This window comes from Anabrus simplex, chromosome 6, assembly GCF_040414725.1.
Source record: "Anabrus simplex isolate iqAnaSimp1 chromosome 6, ASM4041472v1, whole genome shotgun sequence".
Classification (NCBI taxonomy): domain Eukaryota; kingdom Metazoa; phylum Arthropoda; class Insecta; order Orthoptera; family Tettigoniidae; genus Anabrus; species Anabrus simplex.
The window spans coordinates 40,512,854-40,540,786 of NC_090270.1; the positions used below are offsets into that span (position 1 = coordinate 40,512,854).

General features: G+C 38.6%; 1 protein-coding gene across 2 annotated transcripts in view; it reads left to right on the top strand.

The window, feature by feature from the left end:
- RpL38 (ribosomal protein L38) overlaps positions 1-27,933 on the top strand; it is a 58,084-nt gene that overhangs the window by 18,152 nt on the left and 11,999 nt on the right. For both annotated transcript variants that reach the window (XM_067148990.2, XM_067148991.2), the window contains exon 4: positions 13,399-13,521. In XM_067148990.2, the coding sequence (XP_067005091.1) occupies positions 13,399-13,521 (123 nt within the window). The remainder of the gene's footprint in view (positions 1-13,398; positions 13,522-27,933) is intronic.

A 27,933-nucleotide genomic window follows, 5' to 3' on the forward strand; every position in this document is an offset into this window, starting at 1 on the left:
TGGGAAGGAAGCGGCCGTGGCCTTAATTAAGGAACAGCTCCAGTATTTGCCTGGTGTGAAAGGAGCTTTCTTAAAATCGGAAATCGTTCTTTCACAGTCCGCGATTTTTCAAGTAGATCATTCAGTGGAAGACTTTCCCCGACTACTTTGAATTCGTACCACTCGCTCAATATGTCTTCTGCGTTGTTCTCAATTTGAAGGTGTTTTGAAAAATGAATGGCAAGAAACTATTTCACTACTGCCATAGTTTTCCAGTTGCTTTCGCGATTGCCAGAAATATGTGTCAATAACACCAGTGGCACTTTGAATGTCCTCATTTTGAAGAAATGTGTCTTTCAGAAAGGTAATCCCACTTGCCAAAATATGTTCCTTGTTGCTCGTGAAATTCTTATTCGACACACCCGATAACTGTATTCCAATGAAAACTCCTGAAAGTGTTATAGCAGAAAAAACTTTTCTGCCATTGGGCCCTTGGTGTTGTGAAGTTGCTGCAATGAATTAATTGCATTATTTGCATGCACTCGTCTGACTTAAAATCAGAACATGTCTCAGAAATACAAGTGAAAGTCTTTTGATGATGATGATGATGCTTAAATTAATCAATTTCATTGTTTGTATTGAAGCAAGATTACAACTTTTATTATATTATTATTTTATTATTATTATTATTATTATTAGGTGGATCCAAATTATAATAAAAGTTGTAATGATGATGCTTGTTGTTTAAAGGGGCCTAACATCGAGGTCATCGGCCCCTAATAGTACGAAATGAAATAACAAAAAGTTCAAATTCATCCACTGACCAAAATAAAATAAAAAATGTCATGAAGAATGATTGGATGGACATGAACCCAACAAAAAAACAGTGGATCAGACTAAAAAAAGATCGTAAATAATAGTATTACTGACCAAGGGACCTCTTATAAAGCACAATGATGCTTGATGTCTAAAGGGGTGCAAGTTTCACATTTTTCACTGAGTGAAGAACATTGAGCTCGAGTTCTCAATTTTTTTCAGATATTTTTGTAACCATACCATTACGGACACTAATCACACCTGGTGTTCCATCAGTCCCTATACCTATTAGTTTTGTACTGTAAAGAGTTCTCCAAGCCCTAACTGAAGCAATTCTGTTTCTAGAGCCTCCATATAGCTATTGTTTGTTCATTCTCCAATGACAAAATAGAAAGTCACCTTATTTAAAAGAAAAGAATGTAAAGTATCAGCTCCTCATCATTCGATTGTATCTATTGATCCATCGAGTAAGATACTGACATGAACTTTCCTTAATGCCACATATAAAATCTTCACGAAGATCTGAGGCATTGTAAGAAATAAATTATCTGCATTGTGTATCATTCACATACTTCTCTGAATCAGTAATATTCAACTTGCTTAACAATGCAAACAAACCTTCAAAATCAGTGTAGGGTCTGTTTTCTTTTTTGCAGTATGATATGATGCCATGAACAATGCATTCATATGCTGCAACATATTAGCATTCATTTTCTTTACGCACTTCGCTAAAAGTGCACATTCAGGACTTTTTGTGAAACTTTCAGCCTCCTGCCGGCCCCGCGGTGTAGTGGTGGCGTGCCTGCCTCTTACCCGAATGCCCCGGATTAGATTCCCAGCCAGGTTAGGGATTTTTACCTGAATCTGAGGGCTGGTTTGAGGTTCACTCAGCCTACATGATTACAATTGAGGAGCTACCTGACTGTGAGATGACGGCCCCGGGCATGAAAACCAAGGATAACGGCCGAGAGGATTCGTCATGCTGACCGCACAACACCTCATAATCTGCAGGCCTCCGGGCTGAGCAGCGGTCGCTTGGCAGGCCAAGGCCCTTTGGGGCTGTTACACCATTTTTTCAGCCTCCTGACACAGTGAGGATAGGATTTTTCGTATGTTTTAAACGTTTCCAGTTTAAATGGTCCTGAAAATCCGGATACAACTTTAGAATGTTTGTCGGCAATACTACGAAAGTTACTGCATAATTTACTCTTTGCAATTCCTTCTTCATAGCACAGCCACGGTAGTAATTCAAGCTACGATTCTCTGCATTGTGTATCATTCACATACTTCTCTGAATCAGTAACATTCAACTTGCTTAACAATGTAACCAAACCTTCAAAATCAGTGTAGGGTCTGCTATTTTTTGCAATATGATAAGATGCCATGAAGAATGCATTCATATGCTGTAACATATTAACATTAATTTTCTTTACGTACTTCGCTAAAAGTGCTGAAATTTCCGTTTGCCTGAAAATTGAAATTTCGACGTATTTTTAATGTTTGACCTATCATTGTCTTGAACACCATAAATTTCACGCTTGTCATTGTCGTCCTGAAGACTACAGTCGGCACTTACATCAAGTGTTTTCTCACACTCGCTCGCTTCTGTATCACTTTGTGTTGCATTTACGGGCCCTACTTACGAAGAAATCTGAAAGAGTACACTGTTCTTTACTCGCATCAGTCAATTTGTGTGGCTTTGTTCCTTTCATTTTGCCGATTTTCTCCACAGAAATGTAAAATGCATCAGCGTTAAATGGCTTCCGAGTTTGCGGGCTTCGATGTCTGATGCTACGTTGTCAATTTTCTATAAACGCACAGGAATAAAAACAATCGTATTTCTAAAGTGCAAATCGTTCAATACCAAGATATTGTAATTAAATTAAAAGCATAAATATTGTTCGGTGAAAATACAAGAATTGATAAACACGTCATTCCGTATGTTCTAAATGCAAAGAATGAATTCCACGGGAATTTATCAGCACTGCTTTCGCGGCAATAGTTTAGGAACGGCTAGTCACGGGAAGGAAGGTGGTAATGTAGTGTTTGTGGAATTATTTAACATAGTATTCTCTGCATTTTTCCACAACTCTGGTCTGATCTTTGTACTCGGATACCGACAGCTGATCATCTGTAATGGAACTCGATGTGTTACGATATGTCCACATGAATGGATACTTGTTTGCCGGGTTACAACGATGTCTCCCATGACCGCTAGGCAGCTCCCGCGCAGAACTGAAACGTCCCGTCCCAAAGTACGAAGAGCAATTACAGAATTAAAGACTACCAGAAGCACTGAAAATGTTTATTGCACATATTGGAATATATGAGCTACAGAAAAAAACATGAAACACCACACGACTTGTTACTTTGTAAAGTGGTGGGAACGTACATGTAAAGAAACTTCGGATTTCTAAAAAAATTTCAAAACCGAATTTGAAACTTAAGGCGCCAGGTAAAAATTTTCAGGCGCCCGGTATTTTTCGACCCCTGGGTATTTATCTTCTTTCTTTCTTAATATGTTTACCCCTCCAGGGGTTGGCTTTTCCCTCGGACTCAGCGAGGGATCCCGCCTCTACCACCTCAAGGGTGGAGCGTGAGACTTCGGGTCGGGGGATACAACTGGGAAGTACCTTGCCCAGGTGGCAGCAACTGCTATGCTGAACAGGGGCCTTGTGTTGGGGATGGGAAGATTGTAAGGGATAGACAAGGAAGAGGGAAGGAAGCGGCCGTGGCCTTCAGTTAGGTACCATCTCTGAATTTGCCTGGGGAAGAAGTGGGAGACTATGGAAAACTACTTCGAGGATGGCTGAGGTGGGAATCGATATTAAGGTAAACTAGGATTCTGGAGAACTAGTAATCAATCTTTATAGGTAATTTAATGAAATTGAGTAATGATGAAATATTGTACAGCATTTCGGCTAGTCAGTAAATTTTGAAGTGAATAACAATGATTAGGTACCTAAACAGAAACAGATTGTTTAGGTATTGCATTTTCAAGAAAGTGAAATAAATTATACGACAGCTTTCAGTGACCTGAATCAAATGCTTCTGCACTCTACTTGGGTTGTATTGAAACAAATGAACTACAGTTTTTCGTGTAAAAAATATTATTTAATAACCCCATGCATTATCTTGGAACTGCGTGTTTTTCTTCACTTTTCAACATAATCTCCATTCGTTTGAGCACATTTTGCCAACTGTTCTCCAAATTCTAAATACCCTGCAGTAGAACCACATATCAGTAGACCACACTGCATTCTGTTTGTCTTCCGCCATATCGTCATTGACCTAGCATCTGTTCCTTCACAGAACTGAAAAAATTACTTGAGCATGCTACATTGGGACTACAGGATATGGCAGAACTTCCCATTTCATTTTTCCAGTTTTCCTCCTTAGAGATATGAGCACTGAGCAGCACATGAGCGTGTTGGCAGTGTTTAGATAATTCATACCACCAAACATGCATAAATCTCCCAGGAGACTGCACTGCAATGCACTGTCTCTACTGCCAGTTTTATTCCAGTTTTATCTACAATGACACATCTATCTTCTGTAGCCTCGTGCCATACTTTGATGGAATGTTGCATGCAGTGAATGAAAGGTACAAACATACTTTGACCGACACTTCCACCCCTGCGCATGGACTCCTTAGACACATATTTATGGTTACCATTCCAGTTTATTCTTCATGTCAGTTTAAAACTCTGAACAACAGACATCAGAAAGTATCCAAACTTGATTTTTGTATCTAAAATGGTAACTCTCTTCTGGAATACCAAAAATAAAATGCACCTCACCACATCATTTACATTTTCCCTTGTCCAGCTTCTGCCAGGCAGGGTGCTGATCGTATACCACCACTAATTTTTAGGCTATTATGATGGGGTCGCATATTCCAAGAAGAGTTAGCTGGAATTTTTATAATTTCATTTAAATTGGAATTGCATAATTAAGTGTGGAAGGAGTGAAATTCGTGGATTTTTGTAATAAGTCACGTAATACTGAAGGCATTTTTTTTAATGTCTGGTTGTCTTTCAGGTCATTATTTATGATTAGAGCCCGGATTTCCATGCAAATGCATGTTCTTAAATAAGCTGCTTACACTTCTGAAACTTTGTAAATATTCGTTTTATGACTAATCAATTCTAAATAACTGTACTTTTTCCGTGCATGTTTGCATGTTTTGACCTTCTTGTGAGAAAATTCATGCATAATGCATATTTTGAAAATTTGGGATTTAATAGTGTATAATTGGACATTTATATTGGATTATATGACTTTTCTTCTGACTTTGACGCATATATTATGTTAACTTATATTATAGTGTTTTTTTAACATTGGTTTTGCATACTTTGGGAATGTCCGTTCACGTTATTTGTCTATCATTGAGAGCGAAGGAAAATGTATTCCTGGCATACTACTCTACCGCCCACACCCCCACTCACACACTCACTCATACCTTACACACACTCTGCTACCGTAGACACGCACACGCACATACGCACACACATACATACGCACACACGCACGCATACACACACCAACAGGTCCGTGAATACTTACCAACTTACCTCACGAGACGAGGCCGTGGACGGGCTGGAACAGACTAAAACAGTCTGGAGCTGGACTCGAACCAAATTAAACTAAAGGGAGGAGCGGGAGACGGAAAGAACCCAGAACCCTTCCCGATAAATGAAAGAACGGGGTGAAAATACATGGGGGTTTATTAATGAAAATAAAGTGAAAGAGATCAAACAAACAAAAATAATAAAATCAAGCTTGAAATATTACTCACGGAGATATGCGTAGAAACTTATCATATAGGTTATTCATCCAATCATATCAAGAGGCAGATTGAAAAGATATCAAACATGGCCACACAAGCTTCTTTCAATCACAAACATGTAACATACGATTTACTTCCTCCACATAATTTCATACACGCGACGTATGACACATTCGTCCTCGCAATGAATTAATATCAGTGGACATACATCGGAAGAACTTACACGCACGTCAAAATAGAAACATACACGTTACATCTCACACATCTCCAAGTATATGGACCAGCATCCCAGAGAAGAGATCCATCACGCAACAATCCCCCGTTTGAAAAACACAGCATCCCAGAAAAAAAGAATAAATATGGCTGCCATAGTTACGAGGCGAGTAAACAATGCTAACAATGAAGGAAGACTCATTCAAATGAAAGCAACAAACGTAAATATATAATTAGGCCAGCAAATAGCCTGAGGAATGAAAATAAGAAAATGTAAATAATACTTAAAAAAAAATAACACTGTAAGAAAAGGAGAATGCTGTTAATCAGGCAGGCATACAGCACAACCACACGTACACACACACACCATAGAGACCCAAAAGAAATGTATACGGGTAGAATAATCAGTTTTTGTCCAGACACATAACGAACACAGAGAGGTCCGCATAGCAAGACAAGTGCTTTCATGGACTCATGAGCTCAATACAAGACGCGTAAAATAACAAAGGATTGCCGCATGAAGGCAAAGCACATCCTCACATAATTCACAGTAGCTTCATCGTAACCATCACGCTTGCAACGTATTCATATCGCCTCACCACGGACGAACATGAATACCAGTCATAGCGTCAAACACAACGTCACGCATCAAGAGCTCGGCCATGAGAGAATCGACGAATAAAAATAAATGGCAATAGGTCTCGAACTTCAGACCACATACACGCCAAACAAACACACCACTGCTGACTAAAACCATCCTCCATCCTTACGGGTTTAAGTCACACAAAAAACAGAACACACAAGATCAGAGAAAACTATCAATAAGACAAAATGCAGCATTAACGGTTAAATGTACATAACTAATACGTCCACGCAACCATAGCAAGCCAAAAAAGTTACCTTGATAGTCGGGCGTTGCTCAGAGCATTAGGTAGTCACAAAATAGCGACAGAGATAAAGAGATGGGCATTCAAGTAAATAAATATACTGCAGGAAAAGTAAACGGCACAGATCAAAGATCTCGTATCTCAAAAAGTACATTGTTGTCTCGACCGCCATGTCGGCTACAACCGTACTGCGAACTAGTTTCAAAGAAAGCGGACACAAGACTGACTAAGAGGGCACTTCGGCTGATGGCCGGAAGCGCACTCTGTCAAGGAGAAAACGAGTCATACGTCACGTCCAGGGAATAAATCGACCGAAAGGTCGATAGCGGTCAAAGAATGTATTACATACAGAGAAGTGCACCACCAAGGGAAACTTGGTGCGGCACACTACTTGACATCCAAAGTCAGATGCATAGAGGTCCTACAATCCAGTTAGCCAAACACTTATCTGTCGCTTGAGTAAACATTGACAGAAACGGGAAGATCCCCTCATTGAACGCTCTAATCCTTAGAAAAAAGGTGTCCCAGTAAAAACTGAATCCTAAATTTTGCACTACTAAATGGTGGCTATTTATTGTTTTCGTCTTTGTTAGACGAAGAAATCAAAACTTGAAAACTGTGACGCTGCGTTACTGAGTGAACAGCTTACAAACCTTGGTTTTGCATTGAATTCTGATTTGTTTTTCTGGCATTTCCTACCCTGTCACACGTCTGAGGCCAAAATAATTGAGAAAAGAAGGGAGTTGGAAAGCAGCACGCTAACACGCTTCAAATTGTAATTTAGTGTTGGACTGTGCTGTGAAGTGTTGGTATCATGCCACTTGTTTAAAGTCTACGAAGAGATCTCATGTCTAAATGGATTGAGGGAAAGGAATTTCTAAGTTATTTTTTGAAAAGAGAACCATGCTTGCAGACCTCAAATGTTTGACATCCCTCACTCGATTGCCTACACTTAACGTCATACGATCACATTATCTAATGTATCCATATGCACTGTTGTTGTTAAGGTACTCTTTGCCTTTGGGGAACCTGCAGCTGTTGTTGGAAGAATCGTCCTAAATGTCGTCGTTTAAGTATGAAACTGTCACTTGTGAAGTAGGAAGATCATTTTCTGTGTTCAAATGTTCTGTCAGATAAACGAATGAACTTAAATGAAGAAAATGCGGATAAATTAGTTGTTGTACAGTGTTTCAAAAGGAAATGATAATATAACAATGTGGAACTGAATTTTGATAGTGCATATTTTCTAGTTTATTGTGCATGTTCGGTCATTTGATAGTGCATGAATGCATGCATATTTTGAGATTTGATAGTGCATTGAAATCCGGGCTCTATTTATGATTTTCATGATTCCCGTGTTCATTTACCAGTTTCAGTAGCTTTAATTTTAAATTAGGACACTTCCACCTTATCACCACTTAAAAATTTATGTTGAATTTTTATTCTATCCCATTTTTACAGTAGTACCAGTTTTGGTCTCTTACTAAGACAATGAATAACCTTAAAAGCTATGCATCACTACAAATGATAATCATTTCCCTTGATCCAGCTGTAGCCGGATAGGGGCAAATATGGTTCCTCTCCACTTTGGTCTTTCTTTACCACTCCAATTTCTTTCTGGATTTTCTCATTCCTTATTTTGTCTCTTCTACTCTTCTTGTATCATACTCCTCAAGAACTTCATTTTGGCTTGCTTGTATTCAGCTCTCATCCTTCTTTGTCACTGTCCAAGTTTCTGCTCCGTAACTTGTTATGGGTACATAATACATCTTGTACATAGTTTCCTTTGCTTCCCTTGGCACATCTTTGTCCCATAACATGTTTCTTACACTATGATAGAAACAGCTTCCAGCTTAATCCTCTTACTAATCTTGGCATTCAGTCAAGCATTCTCCATTAATTCACTCCCCAGGTATTCGAACGTCTCCACTACTTCCAGGGGCTTGTCTGCAAGTCTAATCTGACCTTTCCCTTCTTCCCCTTGAGTTATAACAAGAGTTTTACTATTTTCTACACTTATTTTCAATTACATTCTTCAATCTTCCCATTCATCACATCCAGCTGTTCTTGAACCTTCATGTCTTCTCTCCAAATCACAATATCAGCAAATAACATGATGTTCATTTCTCTTTCTCCATATGTTGCTTTTGCTATTCTCATGATGCCATCCATAAACAGGATTGGTGATCGAACACTTCCCTGCTGTTGAACCAACTTGTCCTGTCAATTTGTGTTCGCAAGCAACTACAACATTCCTTGTACATTGCCATGATCATGTTTATTAATCCCTGTCTAATTCCTTTTTTGCACCAGACTCTCCCAAACTTTAGTCATGGGGACACTGTCATATGCCTTTTCAATGTCAATAGATGTCATCACCATATCATTCCCATACTCTCATTGCTTTTCCATTAGTTGTCATAATGAAAATGTGCTCTATTGTCTACTTTCCAGTATCCTCTCCAATATCTTAGCAACATGAGATATCAGTACTTCCCCTGTAGTTCTTCAATACTTTATCTCCTTTCTTGAAAATTATGATGATTATTCCTCTTTGCCAATCCTCGAGGACCTCCTTATTCTCCCAGACAATCCTGAGAAGTCGATATGTCCACTGCAGGGCTACAGCTCCGGCTGCCTTTATCATCTCCACTGAAATTTCATCTATTCCAGCAGTTTTTCCATTTTTCATCTTTCTTATTGCCATTTCATTCATTTCAATTTCTGTATCCATTTCTTCAACTAATTGCCTTTCCTGGTAGTCCAATGAATGACTGTCATTAGTTCTTATGTTCAAAATACTCTCTCTATTTCTTATTTCTTCTGGCTTTGTTAATATTATGCCACCTTCATCCTTCACGAATCTGGTGTTTACTTGATCTCACTTTTTGTTTCTTAAAATACCATACAGTAATTTCTTGCTGCCCTGCATATCATCTCTCAATTTCTGTGTGAATAAGGCCCAGCTTTTCCTCTTTTCTTCCTCCACTACTTTCTTCAGTCTTGGATGTTTTCCATGCTTTCCATGCCATTTTCTTTTCCTTCATTTTAATCTTTACTCTGTCATTCCACCAGTGTGTCTCTTTGTCTTTCACATTTCCTGATGTTCTACCACATACCTCTTCTGCACATCCATCCAGTGCTTCCTTAAATCTTTTCCATTCATCTTCAACATTCCCCATCTCCATCCTGGGTACCAAGGGTATTATTTCGCTTCAAAATCCTTCTTGTATGCTTTTCTCCAACTTCCACACTTCATTCCTTTTCTCTCTTCTTAATGGCGGTTTTTCAATCTTTCAGACTTTCAATTTTCCTATCACAACTATGATCTCCACCAAAGGCTTCTTCAGGCATGTCTGTAATATCTAAACAGTCTTACTACTAATAAACGGTGTATAACTTTTATACAAGGTTTACACACCGTTTATGTGAAATTCGTTACTAATAAACCGTGTATAAGCCTCCTGTGTATACATCTGTTATAGTTATTCATTGAATTGCTTATACAGACCAGGACCCTTGTATAAGCGTTGTATAACAGTGAGTAGCGGGAAAAGGAACGAGTGAGCAGTTTATTTTCGTGGTATTTATTGTCTACAGTAATATAATCGTGGTGAAATATTCGACTTATCCATTTAACATTGAACACACATTGAAAGAATGGACAATAACATTGGTGATCTTCACGATATTTTAAACATAAGACATACACCATTCAGAGGTTATGGAGGCTAGACATCTTCGTAAAGCAAACACTTTAATGAGACGGAATGACAATGAATGACTATAAAAGAAATGATGGTTGGGCGTATTTTTGTGTAATAGTGTGTTACTACTTATTAGCCTTTTGATATTGAGAGTTTATTATACAGTATCTGCCCCTACAAAGATCTTTCTCAAATCTGAGTACCTAAAAAATTGGACATATTCCTCGAGATAAAAAATGGCATAACTTGAAAATCATTCGTAATATGATTTCCATACTTTGTAGTGGAATACGCAGAAATATGATGTATAAATGCCTAATAGAAACTTTTTTGATCAAACCTTTCTTTTAAGCTACAAAACAGTTTTTCCTTTCTCCTGAAAAGTAAGGATTTTGGAATGTGTACCCTTTTCAACTCGCCAATTCAATTACAATTGCTTACGTTTTCCGTACTGCCCCAGTTAGGAGCGTTTGATCTTTTCTTCGCTTTTCCATTTCTTTTTTGGCGTTCTTTACACAAGCAAGCTGAAGAAATGTTGATATCAATATAAGTCAATTTCCAGCTGTCTCACGGAATGACAATGAATAAGTTATAAAAGAAATGATGGTTGGGCGTATGATTGTGTAATAATGTGTTACTGCTTAATAGACTTTTGAAATTGCGAGTTTATTATACATTATCTGCCTCTACAAAGATCTTAGATCTTTCTCAAATTTCAGTATAAAAAGGGACATATTCCTTGACATAAAAAATGGTATAACTTGAAAACCGTACGTAATGATTTCCATACTTTGTAGTTGAATATGCAGAAATATGATGTATAAATGCCTAACAGAAACTTTTTTGATCAAACCTTTCCTTTAGCTATAAGACAGGTTTTCCTTTCTCCTGAAAAGGAAGTATTTTGGAATGTGTATCCTTTTCAACTCGCCAATTCAATTACAATTGCTTAAGTTTTCCATACTATCCCAGTTAGGAGCTATTGATTTTTTTTTTTTTTTGCGTTCATTACAGAAGCATGCTGAAGAAATTTTGATATCATTATAAGCCAATTTCCAGCTGTCTCACTTAGTGTTGCCACTGCCTTTTCAATATGCTGTGCTACTGTGCGACTTTCCGGAAAGGTTTGCTCGAGGATAACCAGCAGAAGTGATTATAAAGGCAATGAACGTGCGAAACAGTCAGTGAACTGCAGGAAGAGATTCCTACGCCTTGGAACGAGTGTATACGTGCTGTAGAGTAATACAATGTGTATACCTCGTTTATTAGTAAGAAAAATGTAAAACGCTTATACAGGGTTTGTTCACTGTATAACTAAACAAAGAGTTAAACAACTGTATAAGGACTTTTTATTAGTAAGACGGAAAAGGTTCTTTCTGTGTTCTTCCTCGTTGATTATATAGTCAGTCATGGTCTTTGTTCGTCTGTCTCCCCAACCATACGCTGTTCTTCCTAAACCAGGTGCTTCCAACAATCATTTGGTTCCTCATGCAAAAATCCACCAACAGCTCGCCTTCTAGGTTTACATTTCCATATCCAAAGGGCCCTACCAACACCTTCCTTGTCTTTCCATTTCAACTTGTGTATTTAGATCTCCCATAATTGCACATATCTTTTCTCCACTTCCTCTAAAATGTCCTTCAAAATGTTCATCTATGCAACCTGTGTGTTGGGGCTTACAACTGAAATAGATCCCTCATGCCATTTTCAAACTGGAGTCTCATCACCATCATCCTATTGTGGACGCATTTTGTATATTCCACATATTCTTGGATTTCTTTTCTAAGTATAATGGCCACTCCATTTTTTTGCCTCAGGTTCTCCACTGTAATACAGCCTGTATCCTTCTTTCAGAGGAATCTCTCCCGTACTCCTCTTCCACCAACAACTCTTCTGGGTTTATATTTCCATATCCAAAGGGCCCCCCCCTTTTTTTTTTTTTTCTTTCATGAAGTCAAGGTCTTCTGTCTTTCCCGTCAGTGTCAGGGCATGCTATTGCAATCTTGATGTAGTTTGATGCTGGTTGCCCATTTTTCAGTTCCCCCAGCACCCAAAGAGCTGCGCGTCGCTTTTAGCAGGGGCACCCTAACCTTTTCCGAGGCACCATATCACCATATGTACTTTATTCATATAGGGCGTTGTTACGATGGGCTTGCCACACCCAAAGGCATTTTATACCTACTGTGAGGTTCAAAATTAGGCTGCCCCTAACATGAAGACAGGCGCCTTTCGTAGCCGCTCTTCTGGAGTACAGACACTATGGGTTTGCCCCCTTCCGCCATATCCACCATACTGAAGTCCACCTTCTCCGCCGTAGGTGCCTTTGAGGTCTTCACTCATAACCCTGAGCTGGGACTCTCATAGGCAGGGGCGCCACTCCCTGGGTAGGACTGCCTCCGAAGAGGGTCCCTACCTGCTACCTGCCACTACAAATGATATAAATGATAAAAGCTCTGTATTATAAATTTACAATCCTAGCTTTTTAAGCATAGGTTTCGTCTTCCTTAATTATAATTAGAAATACCATTTAAATGTCCTTTTCTACCCTTTTTTTTACACCGTAAAACTTTTTTTGTCCTACACTTTAAAATTAAAGCTACTGATTATATTGAAGGCAAGTCAGTGTTCATAAATTCATATTTTATCCACTGTTGAATATAGAATGTGCAAATTTTGTTCACTGCCAGATATAGTGCTCTGCTGTCTTGGGATACTAGAGGCCTGTGGGCTGCTTTGCAGCACTAACCTGGTGGCTAAAATCCCCAGCACTCCTTTGCTTATCCCTAGGCTAGTGGTCTTGTCACTAGTCATACTTAACCAATCCAGACCAATAGTCCTCCCACTAGCCGGACCAAAATTCCTAAGTTGACAGTCGTGTATAGCGTTCTGTTATGTCATGTGAGCTGCACTGTTAGATCTCTAACCTCCCCTTTCCACTCCCCATTAGTACTGTTTTACCATTGAAGTAAATTACGATTACTAATATAAAACTTTTCTTCAATTTCAGCTGTTAAGATCAAGAAGAATCCTGAGAATGTGAAATTCAAGGTTCGGTGTTCCCGTTTCCTGTATACTTTGGTCATAACTGATAAAGAAAAGGCAGAAAAACTAAAACAGTCTTTACCTCCTGGTATGTATATTATTTACTTAGAGTGTGGCCTGTTTTCGGTCTTTACACTATTCTCTTGGATATTTCTCTATACAGTAGAACCTTGATAATTCAAAATTGGTTAATTCAAAATCCCGCCTAATACAAAGAAGTTTTCGTTCCTGGGAACTTGAGATACGGTTTTACATGTTATTGAAATTAATTTGAAATGCGGATAATTCGTCATTCGGACAATGTCGGTCCCATTGCCGAAAATGACTTTTAATTCAAAACTGCCTTTACTTTTTTAAAAATAGTATTTTAAATTCAAAATGTATCCGCGTCATGATAGAACAAGTCTTTCGGAATGTGCTAGGGTAGCTGTCCGTACTTTCACTCGCTTCGGTGTGTCTACAGTGTGCTTCATAATTGCTAAGTTCGAGTAAAATCGGCATTCTTTTGTATTCAGCGTTTTAAGAAACGTCACGATATCGCATAACAGGCAGTGTGCTGAGAAGCAGAATCCACGACCACTGGTGATGCCGACATTTGTCGAAAAAGCATGGCGCATATAATCGGTTCGCACCAAACAATATTCTCAGTGCCGATGAAATTGCATTGTTTCTTTTAATGCCGAGCCCAAACGGACATGGTCTTTAAGGGGAGAAGTTCCAGTCGGGAAATCGTGTAAGGGTGGGGGTCATCGTACTGTATTGCAATGTACGCGGAAACATACTTCCTCCCCTCGTCATAGGAAGGTTTGATGTACCACGATATGTTTTAAGGGTGTCGGGCACTTTTGGTGCAAGTACAAGGCATCTAAAAAATGCAAACAGTACAGTAATCCAAAAAAATAAAGCATTTGCACAGGGGAGCCAGCATAATTTGTCCTCGCCCTTGAATCGTGTGTTTTTCGTTCGTTGTATGAGGATGGAAAACCGGGAAATGTCAGGGAATTTAGAAAAAAATCCGGAAATTCGTTCTGCCATATAAAATGGACATACCGTATTTACATATCAGATGTAAGGCTTTTCAGGCGTTTGCTCTATTAACCAGCGTTTCATCTTAGGTCTGACACTAGACTCGTCAGAGTGGGATGTGTCAGGCCCTACCCACTGACGCTGGGTGGAATTGGTGGAATTGAAAGGTCTCCATTAATAAGAACATGCTCCATGCTGCAAGGAATGCTCATGCTTTATATATTCAAAATCTGAAGGAGAAATGTGAAGCATTGAAAGCAGAAAGTTCTTTGCAAAATAAAAAAGAGAAAGGCCACTTTGTTGCTGAAAGAATTAGAAGAAAAGAAGCGGAGGGTGATGGCAGAAGCTCGACAGTCGTTGCTGGCTATAGATGAAGAAATTTCTTCACTGAAGCAGTAATGGTAATAACTTTTTAAAATCTTAAAGTGAATTAAATTGGACTAAATTCAACTTCAGGTTTTTAAATTTAATATGCACATAAATTACTCAGTTATTTTTTGCATGTTAAGTTTTCAAAATGTATTTTAATATTACGGTCATACCTGGAAACTTTTATTATAATTTAATTTTTTGTCATTGTGTGTCAGGGAAAAAATTGTTTTTATGTCTGGAAAACGGAAATGTCAAGGAATTTCAAAATCTGAATTTGGTGGACACCCTGTTGAATAATGTAAATGCGCCTTGTTGGATACGTTTCGAAAAGAGTTTTTCCATGTCATTTGAAAAGTTGAAACTGTGAATCAAGGCGATTTCATGCATTAATGGGTCTTAGAATAAATACTTAGTGACACGGCAAGGGTTGGCATTTCTGAATTACGAGAGAAGTGCCATGTCGGGAAATCGTACAGAGATGTCGCTGTGGGTCCGGTACACAATCCAGCTATCTCCAATTCAAGTCTCAGTTTTTTTTTTTAACCTGAAGGGCGAATTCTACCATGTCCAAAAAAGGAACTTAGATGCGAAAATTAAGAGTTTTTGCAATTTGTACGTAATTTTTAAGGCCAATATTTGCCAAGTGCTACGACTTTCTTGCCAGGGTAGCCATGTTTATGACGTCATAGTTCATCCCGTCAACCTGTGGAAGGTCAGCCATGATGAAACTATGACGTCACGAGACATCATCTGACATTTAAATGTGCATACAAACTCAAACTACGCATACCATGGGTAACAGCAGAAAATGAGCACTGCACATCACATAATGTATACTTACGATATAAATTCACCATAGAAAGCACAATGAACATTCAAATACTGGAAATTAAAAACACAGGAAGAAAACATCAGAGATCGCTTCGATACCGCCTGAGCGCAGGATCCTATGGAGCAATTTACGGTTCCCAAGTTTTGAACGCGCGTGCACGTTTAGGTATCAGAAAAGCGTGTACGAACGATATGAAACGAAACGTGAAGCAGCAATGAGGAGCGATACTACCTTTATGCTTCCCAGTAACCTACCGACCCACCCAAAAAACGTGTTATTACTCCCATAGCAAACGTAAAACGGAGGCTACATTACATTGCAAGTGCACACAGTAACAAGAATAGGAAGTAGTGTCTTCAAATGGTACTCACCGAGTAATATAGAAGGTTATTTTGGTATCCATTGCATGCACTGCTGGCATACTTAAAGTTGAAAGGAGTCCCAAGTTTATTTCCATCGCATTTTGAACAACGTACATAAATACACACGGAATGTACGAATAATTACGCAGTTAAGCACACAGTGCCACACAATGTTAATATATGAACCATTAAATCAAGGTTCGAAACGTGAATCGACAGTAATGGAACATGTATCACGACCACGTGGTAATGGCGACTGGAGCTCCATCTAATCACCTCCCCTCCTTCGATCTACACATGCGCACTTGACGTACCAACCTAACTAACGTAACCACTTGGCGATAGAGGACATGTCACGGATGATGGAACGGCAGAGTTTCAATAACATGGACGCAGAATGCAATAAATTCACACACAATAATAAGCAGCTTACCTTATTGAGAGTACCGCTCTGCGATGTGGCACAAAACCCTAACAGCACTACTTACCCGTTTATTGGCGAAGAGCGTACATCATATGATTACACCCCCTTCACTCCGCTAGGAAGGGTTGGCGATCCTGGCTGACATCACATTCTCGCGGTGTACTATGTGTGTTGTTTATGGAGGTATAGAGGGTGGTGTGACGTCACGATCATTTTTCTTGTCCACGGTGAAATGCTAAGGCGCATGCGCAGTAGCGAAAATTCGGACTTAGTTTTTGGATATTAATTCACTGTCTCTCTCTTACACCTTGTGACGTCAGGTATTACATCATCACCCCTCTGTCACCAGGTAAACTTTGTCGCCACGTGCTCTACCAGTCCTATAGTGTCCTCTTCAGTGTTCTCTTTGGCAGGTAATAATACAAAAACCTAGTATTTTCGCACCTCTACTCCTTCTTTGTACCCTAATGAACATGCGAGTGAACTGGAGATAGCCGGCTTGTGTACCGTAACCGTCACTGTTCTGTGTTGTAATGCAGGCAAAAGTGAGACTTTCTCTCCTCGCCATGGGAAAATTCGATAAGCCACGCTATTTTCAGGTCATCGGGTACTTCCCGTGCAAGTACAGGACATCTAAAATGCATACAGTACAGTAATCCAATGAATAAAGGACTTGCACAAGGGAGTCAGCATAGATTTCTCCTAGTCATTGAATCATGCTCTTTTTTCTTTTTCTTTTTCTTTTTTTTTTCCGTTGCATGAAGTTTGTCAGAGTTATCCAGGTGGATTACAGTAAAACCTCGTTAATTCAAAGTTGTTGGGACGCAAAAATCGGACTTCGAATTACGTGATTTCGAATTAACCACCAACGCGTACTTCGGAAACGCCAACCCTTGCGGCGTCACAGTATATTCTAAGACCCGTTACTGCATGCAATTAACCTTGATTCACAGATTAAAGCTCTCAAATGCCATAAAAAAGAACTATTTCCAAAATGTATCCTAGAAGGTGCATTTACAGTGTCAAATAATGCATTTGGATAACTCACCGGCAAGCATAACCTCACGCAATGAAATCAAAAGAAAGAAAACATGATTTAAAGATGAGGCGATATCTAGACTGGCCCCCTTGTGCAAGTGTTTTATTCATTGGATTACTGTACTGTATGTATTTTAGATGCCTTGTGCTTGCAAGGAAAGTACCTGATGCCCTTAAAACATCACGGCTTATCGAAATTTCCTATGCCGATGGGAGAAAGTCTCTCCTTCCGTCCATTACAACAGTATATATTTACAGTGACTATACATGTACGATTTCCCCTCATGGCACTTCTAAGACCCATTAATGCATGCAATCACCTTGATTCTCATTTTAAACATTTCAAATGCCACGGAAAACACTATTTCAGAAATTTGTCCAAGGTGCATTTACATTATTCAAATAATGCACTTGTATAAAACAATGATAAATATAACCTCACGCAGCGAAAGAAAAACACAATTTAAAGATGAGGAAAATTATGCATGCTCCCTTGTGCAAATGCTGGATCTTTTGGATTTCTATACTGTCTGCATTTTTAGATGCCTTGTACTGAATGGAAAGTGCCAGACGCCCTTAAAACATCGTGACTTTTCGAACTTTCCTATGACGGGGAAAGGAAGTCTCTCGCTTCTGTGTGCACTTTATAACCATGTTTGTTTGGCCTCAACATTTTAAAAAATTCAGTAAAACAACAAACAGTGCAGCTCATCGGCATGGACAATATTGTTTGGTGCGTACGAATTGGTTATAGGCTATAAGCCACGCTTTTTCACTGCCCCCTTTATGCCGGGCTCAGCTCGCCGGAGAGCGAGGGTCTCAGTGGTGGACCGTTCGCTATCGGCTGTGCAGAAATTTTTAAAGGCAGGGATAGATGAAGGACTAGCGACAAATGAAAGGAAACTAAAATAGGTTTACACATTTATTAAAACTGACACTCTTTTAAATAAAACAATTAAATTCACAAAATCTGGGTTTGATTCTTGAAATATCTTCTCCTCGTGCTATCTTTTATGAGGGATCTCGCTCAAATTAAAGTTCAACGACTGTTCGTTTCTGCAATAATAAATATAGGAATCATTAATTTACTGAAAAATTGATTGAAAAACAAAATAATATCTGATATCATTCTCCTATGATGATAATCAAATTGTTTAAATTAAAATATCCCATCTGGATTTCGCTTATTTTTTACAAGAAAATGATTATTTTCTCTTCCTTATTTAAATTATTGGAAATTATTTAATTCATCAATTTATGGTTAGCAAGTCTTCCTTAGACTTTCCCTTTAACAATTACTTCATTTTTATAATTATTAATTGAATAAACGTCTTGTAATAAATTTTTACTTGAACTTATATCAACCTAAATTTTACTCAATTTTATGCAGAAAATGACTGTACAATAACTAATAATTAAATCTCGTGACATCAGTCCACGGACGTTGCCTTCTCTTATTCACTTTAACTTAGTGAATTAGGCCCTAATCTACTTTAAATTACAATAAAATCTTCTAAAGATTCAAAATTGATCCAATTACGGACACGCGAAATAATACAAATCGGTCAAAAATTTGACGCACATAATGGAGAATATCGTCACAAAATCATATAAGAAATATTCAAAAAAACACAGAATATGATCAAATAACACATCACACATTCACACATGGGTACACGGCATTATTATAATACTATTTACACGAGCACTAACCCATTATTATTAAATTCAGGATTTACTGCAAATTAGGGAAATCATTCTCTAGATGACACTATCACGCACATCCCAGGTATCAATTTAGAATGTGATAGAATTAAGGTTATCACTTATACGTAGAAAATAACTATACAACGATGTTCAAGGAATATTTTAAACAGAAATCATCCCAATTAAGCAAGTAGAAAAAACTACAACACAGGTCAAAATATTAGAATACGCGCTTACGGTACATGGGTTGCGGCATTTATTTTTATTCACCTATAATGTCGTGGCTCTCGATTACCCTGCACTGAAGTTCGAAGAAATCATGTCCAGTGACACATCTCTTCCCAAAATTGACTCTAATGGATGCATAAATTATTACTCAAAATATAATGCCCATCTGCAAGTCATACTCAAATTAATAGCGCAGAAAACATACATCTAATTCGTCAGTACTCTGTCCGGAGAATTGCCATGTCCCAGGCTTACTTTACACAAAGTGAGCACACGATAATACTTTCCAAAACTAACTAACATTAAACCCATGACCTTATTAAATCATTTTAGCGCGTAATTAGGTTTAATTATTTTTACTCATTATTATTATTATTACATTCCTGACCGTGCATAATCTGACTCGCAAAGCTGTCGTATGAAGTTACTCGGATGACTCTAAACAAACTCGAACCCACAAACATGTCTTACAATCATAGAATTAAATTCTACACTAAGAAAAACACTAGAACACTGTCCTGATTTGTCTCAATTAATTTCCAAATTATTTCAAAACCAATCAAAATTAACGCGGGGTTCATTTATTTTTTTTATCTCTCCTGCCTTCTAAATTCTTAGGACAGTTGAGGTCTCTCTCGATGACATACACTCATTTCTAACTAATAGAACAAACACACACTCATTCCAGGGCACTAACTACCTCTCACCAAAGAAAGAAGAATGAAAAGTCTAACTACTGCAAAACTAACAGAAATCTAAATGAATAAGGTAAGGCTAAGCTTACAAACATTTTACAAAGATAGAAAGAAATTGAATTCTTAAAGAATACTCATGTGGCTGGTGTGAACTGGATTTTGGCTGATGACCTAGCACGTGGTCACATCACCTTCCATCGAACGAAGTCTCGCCCATGTCCGACGCCTTACATGTTTAGTGACTCATGGAGGAGCTGAAGATACACAGGAACTTGTAGTATTCTTCGCCGAACTGGATAACCATCTTGCAGTGAACTCGAACCAAGGACCTTCCTTCTTCCAAGTTCTCGTAGAAAGCTGAAACTAACCAAAAGTCTTAACAATAGCCCAGGATACACTCACGATGCTTTATAATTTGGATGTAGACACTTATCTTAGGACAACCCTAAATAAAATCGTCGCTAAATTTTCCGAGTGTCTGAATTGCTGTTTATACGGTCCTCGCTGCCTTCTCTAATGTAAAGTCTTCCAGTGAAGCAAACGACGTCCAGTCTCTTCCGTAGCTGCAGTCAGAGTAATGCTCAAATTTAGCGTCCAGAAGTACAAAACCCTCTCAAAAATTTTCCTCTGGAATTACCATTAATTTCCTATCCTAAGACGTAGGTGCGCCCCTTAATTACATCTAATTGGTGGATTTGTTGCATTCCTGTGAAGATTGTCATTTTTATTGGCTGCTCCAGTTTTACGTCACTTGACATTCCATTTATTGATCGATTGAGATCAGGCTGCTCGCCGGGTCACGTGGTACGCACACATGTGTTTGAAGGCCACATAACAGGAACTACACCCTGCTTCCTCGCTCTCCAAGTAGGTCGGGAAAAACCGGTCCGCAAGTGGCTGGCTCGCACTAGCACGGAAATACAGAATATCACCCTCTTGGCGATTAAATAATGTTCCAACACGCTGATGAAATAAATCATTTCCTTTTATTAAATTATTACCACTTTTGAAGGGCATCGCCAGTGTTCGCGGATTCTACCTCTCCGCACATTGCCTGCTACGTGACGTGGCATTCCTTAAAATGTCGAATGCAAAATAATTACGATTCTGCTCGAACATACCAGATATGAAGCACACTGTAGACGCGCTGAAGTAGGTGAAAGTGCGCAAAGTTACCCCCTTCACGTTCCAAAGACGCATACTTTAATGACGCGGAGAATTTTTAAATTTGAATTACTCTGTAAAATACTATTTTTATCAAAATGTAAAGGCAGTTTCGAATTAAAAGTCTGAATTTCGGTGACGGGACCGACATTGTTCTTCGAATTAAGAATTAAATAACATACAAAACCGTACCTCATATTTCCGGGAACGAGAGCTGTTTCAAATTAGGTGAGATTTTAAATTAACCGATTTCGAATTATTGAGGTTCTACTGTATTTCAATACTGTAAACTCACCTTGTTGGATATGTTTAGGAAATCGATTTTTTTTCCATGGCATTTGTAAGGCTCAAACTGTGAATGAAGGTTAATTGCATGCAGTAACGGGTAATAGAATATTTTGTGACATGGTTGGCATTTCTGAATTACTAATTGGCGGTTAATTCAAAGTCAGATTTTTATGTCCCAGTGACTCCAAATTAACGAGGTTTTGCTGTAATTTGTATAGCATACAGTACACAGTGGAAGTCCTTTTATATAATAGGCCACCTTGATTGCAAATTTCACTTATTGTATATCATCATCATCATTTCCCTTTATCCAGCTGTACCTGGGTAGGGACAAACATGGTTCCTCTCCACTTTTTTCGGTCTTTCCACCACTCCTCCTCCAACACTGTGTCCCAGTCCAAGGTTTCTTTCTATAATGCTGCGTTGGATGGTATCCTTCCATCTCAATCGTGGTCGTCCACGGCCTCTCCTTCCTTGGATTTGCATTTCCATCATCTTTTTTGGCATTCTTTCGTCGCTCCTTCGCTTTATGTGCCCAAACCGTCGGCTCTTCTCTATTCTATCATTCAATTTTTCCACTCCAATTTCTTCCCGGATTTTCTCATTCCTTATTTTTTCTTTTCTACTCTTCTGTATCATACTCCTCAAGAACTTCATTTCGGCTGCCTGTATTCGACTTTCATCCTTCTTTGTCATTGTCCAAGTTTCTGCTCCGTAAGTTATTATGGGTACGTAAATACATCTTGTACATAGTATCCTTTGCGTCCGTTGACACATCTTTGTCCCATAACATCTTTTTTACACTATGATAGAAACAACTTCCAGCTTGAATCCTTTTACTAATCTCAGCATCCATTCAAGCATTCTCCATTAATTCACTCCCCAGGTATTTAAACGTTTCCACTACTTCCAGGGGCTTGTCTGCAAGTCTAATCTGACCTTTCCCTTCTTTCTCCTCTCTAGTCATAACAAGAGTTTTACTCTTTTCTACACTTTTTTCAATCCACATTCTTCAATCTTCCCATTCACCACATTCAACTGTTCTTGAACCTTCCTGTCGTCTTCTCCCCAAATCACAATATCATCTGCAAATAACATCATGTTCATTTCTCTTCCTCCATATGCTGCTTTCGCTGTTCTCATGATGTCATCCATTACTATTGTAAACAGGATTGGTGATAGAACACTTCCCTTTATAATAATGCCATAATAATAAACCACTGATGAAGAGAGGGAGGTATTGTTGCATAATTCCTGTCAAACTACTGTTTTTATCATATGACATAGGCAAACTACTGATACATTACCTAGTTGTGATGTTCCTGTATTAGTACAATAAAACAATGACACTGTTTCTTTTATTATTCTTTCATTACATGGACTATGTTAATTCAAATTCAACTTCATCTGTTTCTGGGCTTTAATCCTCTTCCAGTACTCCCTCATCCTTTCACTCTGATCCTCCTCCTTTCTTCTGTCCATGGCGCTTGGGTACAGGATCTAACTTATTCCTGAAACCTCTTCGTGGCCCTGATCCTCGACTTGTATCACTGTTGCTAATTTCTGTTCCTTGTATTCCGATTTCTTTCAGGTCTTTCTTCAACTCCTTATACCAGCGCACAATAGTTTTCTTGTTCTCAAGTCTTATTATTTGATTGGTCGGTGTTATCAGGTTCATTCTGTAGATATGTCCGAAGAACATGGCTGTCCTTTTCCGGATGGTATCGGAGATCTTTTCCATCATGAGATATAATTCTTGGTTTCCTTTCTTTCTGTATGATCCATCCTCTGTTCTTTGGGGTCCCAGTATCTTCCTCAGAGTCATTCTCTCTACTATTTCCATCTTCTTGACCAATCCTGTTTTTATCATGTTCAAACATTTAGCTGCATATAAAGCCTCCGGGCGGATCAGTGTCTGGTAGTGTCAGAGTTTTGCATTGATTGAGATATTCTTCTTGCTGTTAGTGTTCATAATTAGTTTATATGCCAAGTTCATCTTGTTGATTCTGGATAACAATGCCTTTTTGACAGGTTATTGTCTATCTACTCTCCCACATATTTGAATTTCTCCACTTTCTGAATCATTTCTCTCTCGACTCATCCATCTTTGTGCTGTTTTGATCTTGATCATGCATTGTGTCTTCTCGAATGAGATACGTAGGCCTGCCTTGCTTCTTCCTGGAGTTGGACAATTTGGTTCCGTACCTCCTCTGTTTCTGACAGAACCACAGTGTCATCCGCAAAGGCTAAACAGTCAGCTCCAATTCCTTCGTTCTTGCATCCCATTTGTATACCAACTATTCCTTGCATTTTGCAGCCTCACTCTCTAATCACATTGTCAAGAACACAGTTGAATAGAAGGGGAGATAGTCCATCTCCCTCTTTGAATCCCAAAAGATTCCTATGGGATCCCTCTGAATTTGACCTTGGATGTTGTGCGAGTCCCTGTCTGTTTTTTGAGTTCTCTCTTTTTCCTATCTAGACCCATTTCTTCTAGGATATGAATCATTGTTTCCCTTCCTACGGTATTATAGGCCGTTTTGAAGTCCACAAATGTGAGCATGAATTTGTGTTTCTGGTATGCAATGATCAATTTTAGGTTCAGAATCTGTTCCGCACATGACCGGTCCTTTCTAAAACCTCCTTGATACTCGCAAGTTTGTGGCTCCAATTGTTTTTCTGCTCTATGTAGCGGTGCCTTTGAAAAGATCTTATGTGTCTGGTAGTAGCAATATTCCCCTGTAATTGTTAACATCTGTCTTGTCTCCTTTCTTGTGAAGTGGGTGTATCAAAGCTGATGTCCATCCATCTGGCAGCTTTTCCTCTTTCCAAATCTTGCTCATGATTGTCAGTTCCGCAATCGCTCTATCATCGGCATATTTCTAAAGGTCTGCAATAATCTCATCTTCTCCAGGTGCTTTATTGTCCTTCAAGGTTGAAGTTGTGATTTGGTTCTTTGCGATTGTAGTCAAATATCTTGGATAGTGGTTTACAATTAACCCCTCAGCATCGCAGCCGTTTAAAGAGCTTCCTATCCCGCGGCCGGATGAGATTTCAACTACGCGCGACTGAAATACATTGATTCACTTAAAGCGTTACTACTAGTATAAGAGTGGCCCGATATTCACGAAATTTGGAATTCCTTATGGTAGAACTATGTACATGAAGATAATTACATAATTGTTTCATATTTCCTTAGTAATTTAGTTCCGTGTGATAGAGTTCGAAGCACTCTTCGAGACAGAGACCCAAGGCACACTCCTGGCAGCAGTACACCGATGTCTTCTTTTCACCGTGTTTTGAACACGCGATACGTCTCTGAGGTTTGGAATTTTCACTCTTGGGTGCTAATTTCCTGATAAAACGTATTTCCTGCAACCTTGGAACTGTATTATCTGATGCGCGCCGGCCTTGAATATTTCGTTTCCCGCCCGAGAAGCGTATTTTGTACTACGTAAACAAACCTTCCATCAGCTGAAACTGATAAGATAACTGCTCAATGTTTGTCCCTGTGACTTGTCTAAATATTATTGGAGAATCTAGGAATCATAATTCACTATTGAAAGCTTCTCTTTGACCTGTATGCGTATCTATAGCCTCCTACAAGAAATTTCCAAGTACTAGTTCCTCCTCATCGTCACTCTCATCATTTACCACTGCTACATCATCTATTTCATTATCACTACTGCTAATACTGCCACTACTACTTCCGACTAAACTTTCATTTGAATTATACAATATTTCAAGCACGCTACACTCAGCAGGAGCTAGCCATTGAGCGCGGTGCGTCACACAAGCTGATGAAGCTGCAGCGGGACCGAAAGCGGCAGGACGAAACTGAATGAGGGGAATAACATTTATGACAAATCAAAACAACTCGATACATATTTCAGATTAAAAGGTCGATACATCGTCTTTCAAACGAGATATATACCATGCACAACTGCTACTCGTGTCGTATGACAGAAAGCAGCACTAACTGATGTCTATACAGAGTACTCGTAGAGAGTTACGAAAAGAATACAAGCTGAGAAATAAAGACAAATATAATAAATAAACCGCACTCTTAATACAAAATTAGAGCAAAGAACATCACACGAAAAGACAAACTTCTCAGATCATCATTTCTTTATTTTATTCTGTGGGAAAGAATGAAGCAAACGGACTATTAAAAAAGCAGGGATTGCTGCTCAGACATAATTGACATATATTTATCCTTGCAAAAGCAGGTACACTTTAACGATTTTCAATACTTATTTAGAACACTGATAAACCCGAAAATGTCTTCTTGGAAACAAAACAATTTGCATATCCATAACACCAAAACTCTTCGCGCTATAGCCGTAAATGCGAAACCATGTATGGGTCTATACCACGTATAGAGGTCGGCGGCTACGGAAGAAAAGGGGGTCTATACCACGTATAGAGGTCGGCGCTGAGGGGTTAAGGAGTTTTACAAAATGGTCTGCTATGATTTGACTGTTCTCCACATCATTGTGGGCTACTTTTCCTTCTTGGTTTCTGAAGTTCAGACATGACTAATCATATCTACCCATGGTACGCCTAAATGATTTATAGAAATCCCAGGTGTTATTTTTCTGAAAATCCTGTTTGATCTGGATCAAGTGTTCTTTTATTGTCCTTTTGCTATAGGTTTGCACATTCATATACGATTCACACATTGATTTTGTAATTGCTTTGCCATATAATAGAATAGTTGCTTTATATTGTTAATGTATAACCTGTGATATTTGAGAGATATTTCTTTACCATGAGATATTTCTTGATGCACACAGGGAGATAAACTTGAGGTACCCGTGCTAAGGAATTGCTTCATATTCCGTTGGCTCCGTTTGCTCTCATACATTTGTTTTTAAAATATATTTACAGGAAACCATTAAATCTAGTTCAGGAATTACTGTTTGAGGAATGAAAGAAATTTATTTTTGTCTGTAGTCAGTAGTATGGTTCAAATACACATACGACGGTTTGAAATTGATGCCAGACTAATACATAGAAGTGTATCATTACCCACATTATGATTGTGGAAGACTGGAGCAAAATAAACACGTATGAAGACTGTTACTTTGTGATTGTGATTTGGGACAAAAGGGATATCGTAGAACAACAACTTGTACAGTATGAGGGAAGAACTAAAGGAATAGGAATAATTCTGTAGAATAGCAAGACAGTAGAGATTCGTGAAAAAAAATGAACATTTTTATAAACTTCCAAGTAATTAACAAAGTGGATTCACAGAGAATTTTTAGGCTGAGCAGGAGACCACAGTGTGCAGGGAGTTGTTTTCTAGAGTATGGAAATTAAAGACACTATGAACACGGTAACCCTACATATCTAGATGCTTGGTGATTGGCAAAGGAGATTAAATAAGTTGTCAGAGAGTGGAGAAAACTAGACTGATGGAGTGTGGTCATACAAACTTAGGATGATCCAAGAATACCATAACAGACTACAGAATTACAAGTGAAGGCTGGAGGGGGTGAGGAAGACAGGTTATAAGTGAACTGGAACAATAAGGCAACAGAACTTGGACTGGAACACTTTGATAAACCTGTTTTCCAAACTCAGCATTAAAAAATAACTAAAATCAAACGTGAGTTGTGTATATTGTCTGCTGTGGAATTTACTGTTGTATGTTGCTTTATTTCCATGATTTCAAAAATTGATGCCTGCTTGGCCATCAGATATAGATGTAAAAGATCTCTGGAGACACATTTGGTGTTTACCCGACAAAATTCATTAATCTCAGCCATAGACGCCCAAGAGAGTTTCGATTTACTCGGTCTGCCATCTAATAGACCTAGAGTAAAACGGAACATCGAAATTGACGAGCAGACAACCAGGTGGCATCAAATTGAAATGTCTGCACACGGTAGCTGAGGCCATACAATTATTATTATTATTATTATTATTATTATTATTATTATTATTATTATTATTATTATGCTTTCATATTTTTGAGACCCGTTCAAATATTTCATATTTGCTGTTTGGTATTTTTAACACTTTTAAGTGTACTATTATCTTATAAGCCACAGTGGAATAAGTTTTCATATTTGTTCTCGTGTTTTTCGTACTCTCTTCTCAAGGAGTTTTCACTGTACCCACAGGTATATAATGTAAAATCCCATTATGTCGGAAAAATTGTATCTAATATCAAAAAAGGCTTTCACGGCCGCAGATCTTATAATCACAGCAATAGAACCAGCTTTTGGGTTGTATCTCCAATGGGGGAGCATTTTTTGAACGGAGAAATCTTTTCTCCTTTAGCAGGTTAGCAAACTTGATTTGCTAACTCGGCGGGGCCACACAGTTTGGTCTGCCTCTGCTATGCAGAGTCCTG